At 46.9% G+C, this 14,687-nt stretch overlaps 1 protein-coding gene across 7 annotated transcripts in view; it reads right to left on the reverse strand.

The window, feature by feature from the left end:
• Positions 1 to 245: 245 nt before the first annotated feature.
• Positions 246 to 14,687, reverse strand: part of ATPAF2 (ATP synthase mitochondrial F1 complex assembly factor 2) — a 37,680-nt gene continuing 23,238 nt past the window's right edge. For 4 of the 7 annotated variants that reach the window (XM_078785931.1, XM_078785929.1, XM_078785930.1 and 1 more), the window contains 3 exons: positions 7,267 to 7,379; positions 3,525 to 3,640; positions 246 to 1,187 (listed from right to left, as the gene is read on the reverse strand). In XM_078785931.1, the coding sequence (XP_078642057.1) occupies positions 1,014 to 1,187; positions 3,525 to 3,640; positions 7,267 to 7,379 (403 nt within the window). In that variant the 3' untranslated portion in view covers positions 246 to 1,013. Of the gene's footprint in view, positions 1,191 to 3,524; positions 3,641 to 7,266; positions 7,380 to 14,687 lie in introns of all 7 variants that reach the window. The other 3 variants (XM_078785932.1, XM_068126409.2, XM_068126407.2) reach the window with 2 other exon arrangements.

A 14,687-nucleotide genomic window follows, 5' to 3' on the forward strand; every position in this document is an offset into this window, starting at 1 on the left:
ATGTAAATGTTTCATGATATTTGTTATATTATATCACCTTTATCTATCAATATTGTTGAAATGAAGATCAAATAGCTGTATGTTGAAATATGTTGAAAAAGTCAAAACTTTATATGGGGTGTACTTACTTTTTCACGTGACTGTATATAAACACACACGTACAGTGCCTATAGATTGTCTACACCCCCTTTCAAATTTTTCACCATTTGTTGCCTTATCGTCTGGAATTAAATTGCATCAAATCAGACTTTTTCCACCTTTATTTACACCGTCAGCCACAACTTTCACGTGAAAAACACATTCGACAAATTTCAGAAAGTTAATTAAAAATACAACACTATAATATCTTGGTTGGATAAGTGTCCACACCCCTGAGTTAATACTGGGTGGAAGCACCTTTCACAGCAATTACAGCTGCGAGTCTGTTCGGATAGGTCTCTACCAACTTTGCACACCTTGATTGGGCAATATTTACCCATTCTTCTGTACAAAACTAACTGTTCAAGCTCAATCAGGTTGCGTGGGTGGCGTTGATGGACAGCAATCTTCAAGTCATGCCACAGATTTTCGATTGGATTTATGTCGGGGCTCTGACTGGACCACTCAAGGGCCACTCTTCCAGTGGCTGACTACGAAAATAAATGGGTTAATTGGAGGTTCCTTCAAGAGCCACAGAGTGAAATTGTAATTTTCCAGGATTGAAAGACATGTTCCATATGTCAGACCAGCACCTAATCAATTCCACATCAGCAGAGACTGACGCAACTTCAGACTGCCTGTCAAAGAACATCATACACTTTGCATTTATTGTTAACCCACAAGGAAGGTTTTGAGTTTTTATTACAAAATGGAGCAGGGATAAAACTATTTAATGAACATCCAAATTCACCTCCAAGTTGTCTTGTCTCCATTTATATTATTGGCGGAACATTGTACAGAAAGCCTGCAGCACAGTCAGCAATACCAATTTACAATTATTATTTCAACACAAACATGCAAAGATCATATCCAAACTAAGAGGCAAAAGAGGTGGGTGATGAATGAAGTTGCTCCTCCCTGGAAGAACAGTGCTGCTTTTTGGTGCTCTCTGAGGCAAGGCGTGCAAGCAGAGTGCCAGCAGCTACTCGTGCTCTCAGTTCCAACTCCTCAACCTCATGCGCTGCCTCAACACGGCCCCATTGAGCAATCTGCTTCCGGACATAAGACAATAATTCTACAAACACAAACCATCATCTGTCAACTGTAGAAGCCAGAATATAAATAGAGGTAGAATGAAGAGCTAGCTAGTCTTGCTGGTGAAGGCTCATGGCGATCTGCATTGGCAGACAGGAAGAACAATGGATGACATCAACAGTATGCTGCCAGTTCAGGCATTAACCCTTCATCGGAGCCTATTTACACCGAAGAAGGGTTAATGCCCGAAACGTCAGCTTCTCCTTCCTTCTTTCCCAGGGTGCTTGGCAGACCTTAATCAACGTTGTGATTCCATCCATTGTAAATATAGGTGGTTGGATCATCTGGAGCTGCATGCACGATGCTCCATACAATGTCAGTTCTGCCAAAGCAGTTCTTTAATCTCCACTTACAATCCTGGATTTGTCCCCACTAGTGCCCACTCTTGCTTAACACCAAGATGATAGTTATAGATGGGTCGAGATTTGAACCCAGGCTAGGAAGTTCAGAGGTGAGGATCAATACCTGTATGTTATGCTGCCTGCTTCGATTTGGGTCACCCAAATGCAAAAATGTTTGCAAACCATGTGCATATCATGCCAGTATCTTACTAGCAGTAGTTTGTTTAAAATATAAATAGTTTGTTTAGAAGCAGCAGTTGTTTGTTTAAAAATTGAAGTCTCATTCACATCTTTAAGGAAGCACATGCATATTGTTCAGCTGCTTGAACATCCTCCATTAGAAGAACAGCTCCCAGGCAATCACAACTTCAAAAAATATTTCCAAAACCCATAAGTAAAATTGCCATTGTAATAGCGTGAACTATAAAAAAAATAATTATATATACTCGTATAGCGTTATGGTCGCAGGTCTTCAAAGCCGAAGTATTAGGATGGCAATTTGCCATCCTAATATGCTGCCGGTGATTAAGGGTGGAAAAGGTCCTCTCATCCACTGGTTTAATTTGGCGCGAGCTGGCGTTTAAATACATATGACCGCAGCAAGTCTGCCTAACAAGATTGGCTGAGCAAGCCCACCAAGTGATTCACTTTACAAGCGCTGCAGCGCAAACTCTAAACTGCCCGTCTAATGGATTAATTAACCAATTCCTTATGTGCTTATAGAGCCCTCTCCTGATGACCACATAAGAGTTCAAGAGTTCACCAATCAGGGATTTATTCCAACAAAATGAGGATAGTGGAGGAGAAGACGAAAATGCGGCTGTGAAGTGGCGATCTCAACTGTAACAAATGACTTTATAACAAATAACCCAGCACCCCCTCGAAAGCTCAATGGACTCAAACAAATAGCTTGGCGCATTCACTCGGAGGCACACAGGACAGAGAAAGAGCTGATGAGACAGAGAGAGAAGGAAACTTGCTCCGCACATGATGCTCACACATGTGGTATGAATCCTGGTCCATCCAGGGTCCCTCCTCGCAGTGCCATGTGTGTTGCCCCAGCTGGGCACCAACACTTTTGCCACAAAGCAAATTACTGTGCACCACCAAACCATGCCAGCCCAGGCAGGAACCACGTTGCATCAGGCAGGAAACGCAAGGAAGAAGTGCATGCAACGAAGCACACAAATCAACCCGGAAGCCAGGGCAGTCAGCACCGCCAAGACGACAAGAGCCAGCTAGCAGGCAAACAGGCAGGAACCACAAATAGGAAGAGAGAGAGAGAGAGAGCCATTGCAGTGTGCGGACTTTTATTACGTCCCGCAGTATGTGCCGGACCACCCGCAGCACGGGCCAATTAGCCGACACATCCTGTCAGGCGAATATCGATGGCCTACGCTGCTTGGTGGGCAAACCAGGGAATTTTCACACTACGGTTCAAGTGGCCTTGACGTGCCAGATTTCCATATATGGCCATGTCTGTGGCCGATCTCGTGGACCGCACAATCATGCTTGGGGTCCATGCCGTTTGGCTGCAAACTTGAGAGAAAATAACATACAAGGGCAGATAATAATGGGGTAAGGTAGATAGTGGGTAGATACACTCAGGTGGCACAACTAGATCTTTCCAAACACGTGCCTTCCACTTTTTATTCATTGCAGGCATTACATTACACTTATGCTAACATGCAATGTGAAAGAACTATTCTAATCTATGTCCCATTTAGCCCCTAGGCCAGATTTATAACACTGCCCCCTCCTGTCCAGAACACTCATCTTTGAGTTTGTGGTAAGGACAACTCCAAGCTGGCCATTTAACGACCCACAACTCCCCTTGGATAGTTTCCGGTGAACCAAAGACAATCCCTAACATGTATACAGTATACAATATACAGTATTGCAGAAGTAAGAAATGAAGATAACATTAGAAACAAGTTCTCCACTATTCACCTGGAACTCTTCCTCAAGGCGAGACAAAAAAATGGCACGCTCCACGGATATTTGGAGATCCAACGTTGCTAGACACAGCAGCAAAGACTTCAGCTGTAGAGTTACATACTCTAGTCCTGCAGCAAAGAGGTATTGAAGAGCAATCAAATGGGTGGAAGAGAAATGGATGAGGTATTAACATTCCCAATATTGAAATTGTCATTTTTAGTTTTCAAAGCCATATTTAAAAAATAATAAATAAATAACTCTACACAAGCAATATTTTAGTACCAAAATATAAAATGGCTTAACGAAGAAAATGCATCTTATCACATGACGTACTGAAATGTACTGCACAGTTTCACTCTAATCTCATTGTACATCTGATAAATCACAAAGTGAAACCTCTGGTTAATATGATTGCATTTAAAACTAGAACAGCACTCGGTGGAGCACATAACACAGTCAGGCTGAACAGTTAAATGTTTCAATTTAGGTCGGATCTGCATCAAGACGTTAACCAAAATCGAATCGGCTTGTCACAAAAAATAAAATATTCTCCCATCCGGATCTGGATTCAAATCTTCTCCAAATCAAAATCGAATGCCCATGAAAAAGCCGAATGCCTCAACCCTGTTTGCTTCAAAATATTGTGTCCCAAACCCATCTCTCTCTGTTCCCACCTTACTCATTCGAACACAACTGCTCCTGGACTCTGTGTCCTTCTCTCCTGACAAGGTGGAGAAGTTTTTGTCAAACCTCGACTCTGATTCTGCAACTGGACCAGACGGCATCAGCCCATGGGTCCTAAAATCCTGCTCTGCCACTCTATCTCACCCTCTCTCTGTTCTCTTCACCCTCTCTTTTGCTGAAGGTCATCTGCCATCTGCTTGGAAATCAGCCAATATCACTGCTTTGCACAAAAAAGGTGCAAAAACAGATCCTAGCAAAGTACTACAGACCAATCAGCCTTCTCCCAATTATCAGCAAAGTCATGGAATCCATCATTGCTTCTGACATCAAATCCTTCCTCTTCTTCAATGGCTTGACCTTAGATCATCAATTTAGATTCAGACCAAGTCATTCTACCCTGGACATGCCACTTCCACATTCTCAACAATGGATGGAGGCCTCAATGCTAGACAGGAAATCAGAGCTGTCGCTCTTGACATATCTCGTGCCTTCAAATACAGTCTGGCACCCCACCGTGCCCACCAAACTCTCCTCTTATCGTATCCATGGAAATCTCCACGCATGGCTCGCAGACTTCCTCTCCTCTCGTAGTCAACGTGTGGCTCTCAATGGAATTCTCCAATCCCCTCTTCCTATTCAGGCTGGAGTTATTCAAGGCAGTGTTCTGGGCCCTGTGCTTTTTCTAATCTTCATCAATGATCTCTCAGACTCTGCAAAATCCCCTTTATCTTTTTGCTGACGACGCCACCTTCTGCCGTACCATCTCTCATCCCTCAGATTGGCAGGCAGAAGCCTCTTCACTCTCTGCAGACCTGGATAAAATCACAAACTGGCCAAATCACAAGCTGAAAACATAACCTATGTAAACTGATAATAATGGCATGGGAAAGGAATATACAGGACGTAATCACAATAATCAATAGAACAGCACATGGTAAAGTACACACCTCCTTCCAGGCTGAACAGTTTACATTTTGTATCCCACCGAGAGGCCGGATCTAGATCCGGACGTCCAAAATCTAATCAGATTGTTCTTGTCACCTATTCATCTCATCCACCTAGTTTCGTCTGAATCTGTCTACAACCTTTTGAGATATCATGCAACCCCCACAATGCCGCCAGTCTCTACCCATACGAGTCTAGCTATTCTCTGGCTACAGGGGTCTCTCTATCCAGGGCGTACACAGCAGACCAATCACCGACCTGGAATTTCAACCAATCATGGACCAGGCACCTGCTCCCACATGCTGAAATACAGCTGGGTGGGGCCATCTCCCTCTCCCCGGAGGTAGCATGGAAATGTGTTACTGCGCTCTACATTGCCCGGTATTGCCCAATTTGCCATACTGGAACAAAAGCGATGACGTTGTTACGGGTGACGGGGTTCAAACCAGAGTCCCGAACATCACTCCCAACTACAAGGTTTACACAGGTGGTGACATCAGCGACCTTAGGTCCTACTCCCAACCCACCGGGCTGAGGCCTGCAATCTAGTCGAACAGCTTTTGGAGGCTTGAACTTGAGGTTGAGCGCAAGGAGTACAGTTCTAGACTGCCATGCTTGCAACTCAGTGGGCTTGCAACTTGAACACTATTGTCTCTAAAACACGTGTGCTATTCTAAATGTAGTTTTTACAACACAGCCCCATGGGACAAAGTCACAAAGTCAAACACAATGAAATGAAATCAACTTACTTACTACATCAAAGGACAGGATACATTGAAGGTGAAACGATACAATAAGCATGTCATATAGGTAAGTAATGAAGGACTTAATTAGGTACAACACAGGCCACACAGGCGATAAGAAAGGCCAACAGAGCATCTCAAACATACATGGACCTAACCCAAGGTAAGGAAAGGGAAGCAGAGCAAGAAAGCAACATTTGCAGGGAATTCAAATAAAATGGGAGATAAGGAAAGGAATAGGGTTCCGGCCTGTTTGAAGGGGGAAGCCGGCGGTTTCATCCATGCTTGTGTGAGCAGCACTTGGTAGGAAAAACGCGAAAGGGCCCAATCATCTCGTTCTGCATCATCCGGACAGCTTGTCTTGAGTGCTCTCCTAAGCTCTTCCCTTCATATGAAGCAAGCCGCCACTCACTGAGCAACACAGCTCCGGTCACTGCCCTCACTCCATCTTCAGAATACCACAGCTCGCTTCTTCTTCCTCTCACCCTTTGCCTTGATTTGGCTTTATGGTTTGGTCGGGTCTTTCATACAACATAGCATTTTCTTCATAGAGTTCATAGAGCTCGAGTCCTTCATACAACAGCATGCTGAGGCCGTTCACACCATGAAGCATGGGTAGTTTCCACAGTGAAAAAGAATGGCTGCCTTCTTCTTCCTCTCTTCCCTCTCTCTTTCCTTCAGCCAGAAAGAAAAGGGTTGAATCCTTTCCACAGCTGTGGTTATGCACACCAGTATCAGTGAAAATTCCACGAGGAGTCAAGGGAATAAATACGGGGGAAACTTTAAGCAAAAGGAAATAAAAAGAAAAATAAATACAAAAAAATGTCCTATTTCTCATCCCACAGCTGACGCAGCAGTTCTTACATAATACACCTTAAATGTCACGAATCGTCATCCATGTTTTGTAAACTATGGACACCTCCTCACATTCCCACAAACATAACCTTACCTCTAATCATCAAATTGGACAACACCGTCCCCTTGCAGCAGTTCGTAGACGCCATATCCTAAGCACATGGACCTAATATAGTTCAGAACGATATAAGAATGTGCGCAAACACAAACGGTGTCTGGGGCCTTAAAATGACTACAGCCCCTTCCCCACAAAGTAACAGTCCTTCACATCTCCAACATAGAAACCCTAATGATCTTTCAACTTTAAAATGTAGACTATAACATTATAACAAACACCCAACTTTTGCAGCAAAACATCTGCAGAAAACCTAGAACAACCAATAAAAAATAATTCCTGCATCCGATATTAATCATATAAAACAGGTGACTGTCTGAACTGGTGAAAGCATAAAACAGGTTTCTACTGTACCAATGCTATCAAAAATAATATTTCCAATTTATTGTTTTGCAATTCGTCAAGAACCAACCTGTGAGAGCCCAGGAGTTGTAGGATGCTAGGTGCTGAGACAAGATGCGTCGTGTGTCCTGTGCCACTGGCGGTGCAGACAGGTTGCGTGTGATAGCGACCGACATTTCAAAACTGGGGTCCGAGCAAGACATGCAAATTGTGTTATGGACAATCCACCCAATGCCACATTAGTCGGACAGAGGTAATACACAAAATGAACAACAAAATCCATGTGGTGCACACTACATTTGAGCTCATGATTTTCGCAGCATAATCTTATTCAAACAAAATCCACACTGAACATCATAGTATCTGTTGTGAAGAACCACTTAATGCTCGTCGAGTCACACACTCTTAAAGGGTGCCTCTGTTTAAATGTCAATGCAATCTGGTGTTTTCAATAAAAGTAACTTCAGATGATCAAACAAAATGAATAGCTTTAAAATAAAATAGAGAATTGATAGAAACTAACAGATTTAAAATAAAATGAGGAGAAAAAGACAAAAATGTCATAGCCCCCGTGGTTTTAGTAATTTTGCTGTATTGAGTTAAAGGCAGCCAGTCGGCCATCTTTGACTGAATTCGAAAACAAAATCTTCTGCATATGCATCCTCTCATGTATTGTCTTTGTGCCACGTTTGAACAAAATTGGTCCATGCATGTCCGAGAAAAGGTTGGGGGCATGTTTAAGTAACAAAATGGCCACCAATCGGTCATCTTGGATCTGATCTTGAAACAAAATGACATGCATATGAAAGCCACCATTTATTATCTGTTTGCCAAGGTTGAACAAGATCGGTAAATGCGTGTCCGAGAAATGGTTGAGGATGTGTTCAACATCGGGTTTTTTTACAACTAAAATAGCCGCCAGCCTAAAAGTCAGCCATCTTTGATCAGAACGCAAAATAAAGTGAGGTGCAGGTGTATGCCATCACATACTGTGTGTGCTGTGCCAAGTTTGAACAAAATCGGACCATGGATGTCCGAGAAATGGTTGGAGACTCGTTTAACTAACGAAATGGCTGCCAGTCAGCCATATTTGATATCATCTTGGAAAAAAAAATGATGTGCATATGCAAGTCAACATTCATTATATGTGTGCTAAGTTTGAACAAGATCAGTAAATGCATGACCGAGATATGGTTGCGGACGCACGCACGCACTGACAGACGGATGAGACCCAATCCACAAGCCCTCGCTTCAGACGAAATCCAATGGGAGCGAATAAAATTAAAACACTTGTACCAGGAATTTTGGTCTGTACGTTTGTACCAAGAAATAGCGTTACTTCGTGGTGACTACTGGGAAAAATCTTATTCTTTAACGGTGCCAATTATTCCCACTTTCTGGTAAAGTAGGCAGGGGAAGGTTTTGTTTCTTTTTAACCCAAATTATTCACAATCTGGCTGGACAGAGGGTGCTAGACCAGAAAGGAGGTGGTAGAAGACAGAGAGACCACCGACCTATCTCAGATGGTGAAGTGATAGGCACACAGACTTCGCTTCATCGCGGGAGATTCCAATGATCTTGGTTTCCACAGTGTCAAGCTGAGCATGATGGGAGGCAGGGGAGCCAGACCAGAGGGGAGAGCAGTACTCCCTCAAGCTGTGGATGAATGCCTTGTAGGTGGCTAAGAGTTCAGGTGTGCCAAGGAAGGACTTTGTATGGAGGAGGATGCCCAGTCAGCGGCTGGCTTTGGAGGCCAACTTTGAAATGTGGTTTGCCCAAGAAAGATCATGGCTGATAGTGCAATCCAGGAGTTTGAATGACTGAACTTCCTCAAGAGGATTGTTTAGTAGATGGGAGGGTTTTCTAGATGGTTCATTCGGAGAGATGGAGTGAGTGTGAGATTTGTCAGTATTGAAAGACATATTCCAAGTGTTTGAAGTGCTTGTGATTTTTTTCAAGGTCTGAAGAGAAGGAAGAGGCTGCAGCCTGCCTGTCTCAAGGATGAGGGATGTCATGACATAGAGTGGAGTCATCAACAAATCGATGATTTTCCAGCTCTAAAGAAGATTTTCCAGTTTGTTTGATATATGTAGCTTTTTGATGCCTAAGGTCTGTAATAAACATTTGGATTGGCGTCAAAGCCAGTGACCAATTGCAAATTAATAGTACGATTAACGTGCCTGCAAAACACCATGATTACAGTGGATAACTGGCCCAAAATACAAAACCAGGCTTGACAGCTCATTGGCGAGTTTGTATACCTCTGGGCTACCTTGCCAGCCCTTGTCAATCTGAAATACAAGAATATATGTTAGCTTGTCTGGACACAGCAGAGTCCTTCAAAATTGACTGGAATAATACTGTAACGAATGTGGAAACGTTACAATGTGAACGTTACAAAAGTACGGTAACACCCTGTTAATGTAAATAATGGTCGCAGTCGGCCTCCTAGTTAATTCCATGAAACTTACACGCAGGTCACGATATATCTTTTAAATAGTGTATTTCCTTATTCCATGTAGGCTAAATATGTGTTTCCCACTAGATTGACTTTGCATTGTATCAAACAAAATAAGCGTAGGCCCTTCCAATTTCCCCAAAACCTCCTTTCCAATTGCCTTCCGCATTTTGGGCGGTTTTCTTCAACCGCCATTGCCCATGTGCTTTGAGTCGGAGAAGAAAGGCGTGTCTCCACCTCGTCATAAGAGGGAAGGAGTGAACCGGCCCTAACAGCCAATCAGCACCGCGGTGAGCGACCCGGTAGGCGTGCCCTCGGAGCCGGCGGCTTAATTCCGCCCGAGGTGATAAAAGCGACTGTAAGGGACTGCTTTATGAGAGGCCTTGGGAGATGACCCTGGGAGATGAGCAAAGAGGCTGCACCAAGAGGAGCGGTGAGATGCGAAACGCTCCAAGCCAAAGAGGAGAGGTACTCGGCAAGGAAACCAGCTTTGGAGAGACGCGCTGAAAGGAGGGAGACGGCTCCACCCCAAGAAGAGGAGCAGGTGTGCCGAACCAGCGCGTGACGTCTACCGCAGCGGATACACGACGGAGGGTTTCCCGCCAAAACCGCGAGGAATTGCGGGCTGCGGCCTCCCGACTTTGCCTCCCTCTCAAGCAATCCACCTCAAGCCCTACCTGCCTGCAATATCCCCTGTGTAAGTGTGAACGTCCTGTCCTGCTCATTGTCTTGGGGTTAAGTAAAAAATGAATAGTGTAAGTTAACGATTCGCTGTGTTACTGCTTCTTCCATCCATTGCTGTGTGTGTATAATAAATCTGTTCTTCCTCCGTATTCTTCTTCTTCTTCTTTTTCATTCTCTTTCGGTCGCTTTAGAGGTTTCCCGATTGAATATCTGTGGGGCGATCGGGTCAACGTCGGGTGGAATCGGGTTCTAATCGGGGAGTAACTGTTCGGACGCGGTTAAATACACCACCGCTCGGTCAATATAACATCTAAAGCCGCGTCTGTAACATTTGGTGTCGAGGAGTTGGATTCGGACCTGGGACTAAATTTGTTAGGCCCAAATTTTGGAACACCAATTGTACTATTAGAGTAACAATTGGTGTCGAGGAGGGAGATCGGACCCGAAATCGGACCCGAAGCGCGCTTAACGCGCTCAAAATTACAAGCTGCCGAAATTTATTTTGTTTTATAAAGCAAAACCCGAATTTTGAGATCGCGCCATGGACAATCAAGGCGATCGGATGTCGGTGGGAGAAATAGACGGGTTAGGGGTAACCCAGGACTTCGGGGAAGAAAGGGAGGAGGAGAAAAATGGCAATGTGGTTGCGGAGGTTTCAGACGCACAAAATGGCGCTCTTGCGCACGAGGTTGGGGCAGCTGCGGCCGCACCCTTGGTACTACCAACGGTGGCCCAAATGCAAGCCTTCATGGACCAATTGATGGCAAAAATGGATGCTCATAGTGAGCAAATGAGGGACGAAAGGAGGGCTAACTGTGAGCGATTGTTAAACCAAATGGAAGCAATAACGAACAGAATGGGTGACCACATGCAAAAATGTGGGGAGACCATGGATCGCATGGTGGGCGAAAGGGTCCCAGGGGTGCACGACGAGGTAACGCGGGTCGAAAAGCGCTGGTTGAGCGAAGCGGAGGAAAGCACGGGTACAATGACGGGGGTAGAAATCGCGACACGGGGTTTGGAAAAGCCGGCGACCGCTGAGGTAGAGGAGGGTGTTTTATTAAAGCCAGCGGTTGCCGAGGTTAATAAAGAAAAAGCAGTGCTGGGAATTAAAATTGAAGAGATGACGGAGGTAGCCCGGGAATTGCAGGGAGAAATGGATTATGCACAAAGTCCCTGCTCACATCACGATGCTGTGCTTAACCCGAATGGAAGTTTGCAGGTTCGCGTGGAGAAAAGGATCCCCCAGGTGAGTCGTGCTGTTGTGTATTGTGCGGGGAGATTTTGTAAGAGGATGTTTGGCGACAAAAGAATTGTCGCGCGATTGGGATCGATATGGCACCCGGGCGTTGGTGAAGGGTCCCGTGTGAGTGGAAATGGCACGCGTGGGAGAAAAAAGTGTGCGTCGGCGAGTGGGTGTGCTATAAAGTGTGGGAGTGAAACCGAGTGCGAGCGAGAATGCACGTCGGGGTGTACGGAGTGTGACACGAATAGTGAGTTGGTGATGGCGCAGGTGCGAGAGGGCACATCGGAGCGCGAGTGTGAAACCGAGTGCGAGCGAGAATGCACGTCGGGGTGTACGGAGTGTGACACGAATAGTGAGTTGGTGATGGCGCAGGTGCGAGAGGGCACATCGGAGCGCGAGTGTGAAACCGAGTGCGAGCGAGAATGCACATCGGGGTGTACGGAGTGTGACACGAATAGTGAGTTGGTGATGGCGCAGGTGCGAGAGGGCACATCGGAGCGCGAGTGTGAAACCGAGTGCGAGCGAGAATGCACGTCGGGGTGTACGGAGTGTGACACGAATAGTGAGTTGGTGATGGCGCAAGTGCGAGAGGGCACATCGGAGCGCGAGTGTGAAACCGAGTGCGAGCGAGAATGCACATCGGGGTGTACGGAGTGTGACACGAATAGTGAGTTGGTGATGGCGCAGGTGCGAGAGGGCACATCGGAGCGCGAGTGTGAAACCGAGTGCGAGCGAGAATGCACGTCGGGGTGTACGGAGTGTGACACGAATAGTGAGTTGGTGATGGCGCAGGTGCGAGAGGGCACATCGGAGCGCGAGTGTGAAACCGAGTGCGAGCGAGAATGCACGTCGGGGTGTACGGAGTGTGACACGAATAGTGAGTTGGTGATGGCGCAGGTGCGAGAGGGCACATCGGAGCGCGAGTGTGAAACCGAGTGCGAGCGAGAATGCACGTCGGGGTGTACGAAGTGTGACACGGAGAGTAAGGTGGTGGTGGAACGTGTGCGAGAAAGCACACCTGGATTGGTCATGGCGCGGGTGTGGGAGAGCCCATGTGAGCGCGTTAGTGGGTGGATGCAAGAGTGCACGCCCATGGTGAGTGTTACGGAGGACGTAACGGAGGAGAGGTGTGGACCAAAGTGTGCGCGAGAGGTGTGGTGTGTAACAGGGAGAGCGTTGGTGGAATGTACGGACGGCGTTGGAACGCCAGGTTTTGTGAGGGTGAAAGGGGTAGCGTATGCTTGTAAGCATGCAAGTAAAGCATCGATGGTAACCGGGTTAGTGGTTAGAGCGACGGATAGCCGATGCGAGCACTCGGTGCGAGGGGTGCTTTGTTGGGTGCGAGGCCCGGCGCGGGTCGATGCTGCGTCGCTTCTCTTCGAAGCGTCGTTGCCGATTCGGGCTTGGCCCCGCCCCGCACGGTCGAGTCCGGGCTTTGTCGGGCGAGGCGACCGGTCCGGTTCAAGGGCGAGTGGGAGGAGGCGGAACGGTGCCCCCTTGTGGGGACGGGGTTCCGACCGGGGGAGATTGAGCCATCGGGCCCGGGACCGCAAGGTGCCGCGCCGAGATGGTGCGTGGAGCCTCGGTCCAACCAAACCACCTCCCTTGAACCGAAAGCCGGACGGATTCAACCTGCAGGCAACCAAACCACCCGAATTCATTGCTCGGCTTTACGAAGCCGAGTTTAATGATGTCATGACGCACCGAGGCTAGGATATAGCGGACTGTGATGATGGTGATGGTGATAGTGATAGTGATTTAAAACGAAATTTAGAAAAGTGAGTAGAATTGGCAGTAAATGGAAAATTTTTGAATTGGTTGGAATCTGGACGAACAAAATTGATAGTGAGAGACCCCCGATGTGGTGGGATGGCAAATCCACCATCCCTCACAGACGTGGGGCAAATGCGCAATAGTTTATGGGGTGGCTATGACAACCGAGCCAGGGAGGGCTTGGATAATTGTAGGGATCTAGCGAAGATGACATTAGGTAACGTTAAAATTAGTTAGTGACTGATACCTGTAGTGGGGACGCAGGTAGATTAGTGTGGATGATAATGACGTGGGAGCGCAATAGTTTAAAGGGACGACTGGGAAGCGCAAGTTTCAGAAGGGAGTAGTTAGCTGAGATGATGCCGTGTGTGTGAAGATTGAACAGGTGAGAATGGAACAGGTGTGATTGCACAGGTGTGCAACTGAACAGGTGTGTGGAGCAGTGTATGAGGGAGTAGTGGTGATTGCGTGTTGTGTTGACCAAATGGTCCAGGAAGAAAGGAGGGTGCAGGTGGCACCAGGTGTGAGGGCACAGGTGTGCAACAACAGGTGTATGTGGCTGTGTGGAATAAATGGTAGTGTGGAATATCTGGAGTAGTGGAATGGATGGTCGTGGAGTGAGAATGGTGGAAATTGTGGAGTGGAGTGGATGGTGCGAAGGTGTGAATGGGGGAAGAGTGGACCCCCATCACGGATACCCGGGGCGGGTAGTGTAAGTGTTAGGTAGAGGGTACAGGTAAATTGTGGTTGGATATTGGCATCTGTGGTGCGGGTGGCAGAATGGTATGTGGATGGGTGCATTAGTGTTGTGGAAATGGCTGGGCGTGTAGCCTGTTAGTGTGTGTAGTTGTTTGGGCGCTCCACCACTGTAAGGATGTCGGCCAGGTGAGGCCGCAGGTGGGCTCTGGGAGCCGGTAGTAGTTGTTGTGGATGGGGCCCGAGGATCCGGAGGACGGACCCGGGTAGCCCAGTGCCAGAGGGCACCGAGTGGGGTGCCAAAGCCAGGAGGGGCCTGCCCCAGTTAGATAGGTTAGGGTGAGGAGCTAGGTAAGCTCGGGTGGCAACTACAGTGGTGGAGGTGTGCAGGTGGGTAGACCTGTTGGGAGAGCTAGACGTCGCAGCCCAGAAATTGTGCGAGAGCACCGGGAGATGAATCGGGGGAGTGAGACCCCAAATTGAGAGGCACCACAGTTTGGTCAATGGGAATTGGTTTTTAGAACCCATAGTGTAAGTTGGCCAATGGATTGGCAGGGAAAGACCCCGGGGTAGTGTAAAGTGTGTTAAAGTCATTTAGAAAATAGTTAGGATGAAGGATCTCCTCGCACCATCT

The sequence above is a fragment of the Myxine glutinosa genome, chromosome 10 (genome assembly GCF_964187855.1).
Source record: "Myxine glutinosa chromosome 10, kmMyxGlut1.1, whole genome shotgun sequence".
Classification (NCBI taxonomy): domain Eukaryota; kingdom Metazoa; phylum Chordata; class Myxini; order Myxiniformes; family Myxinidae; genus Myxine; species Myxine glutinosa.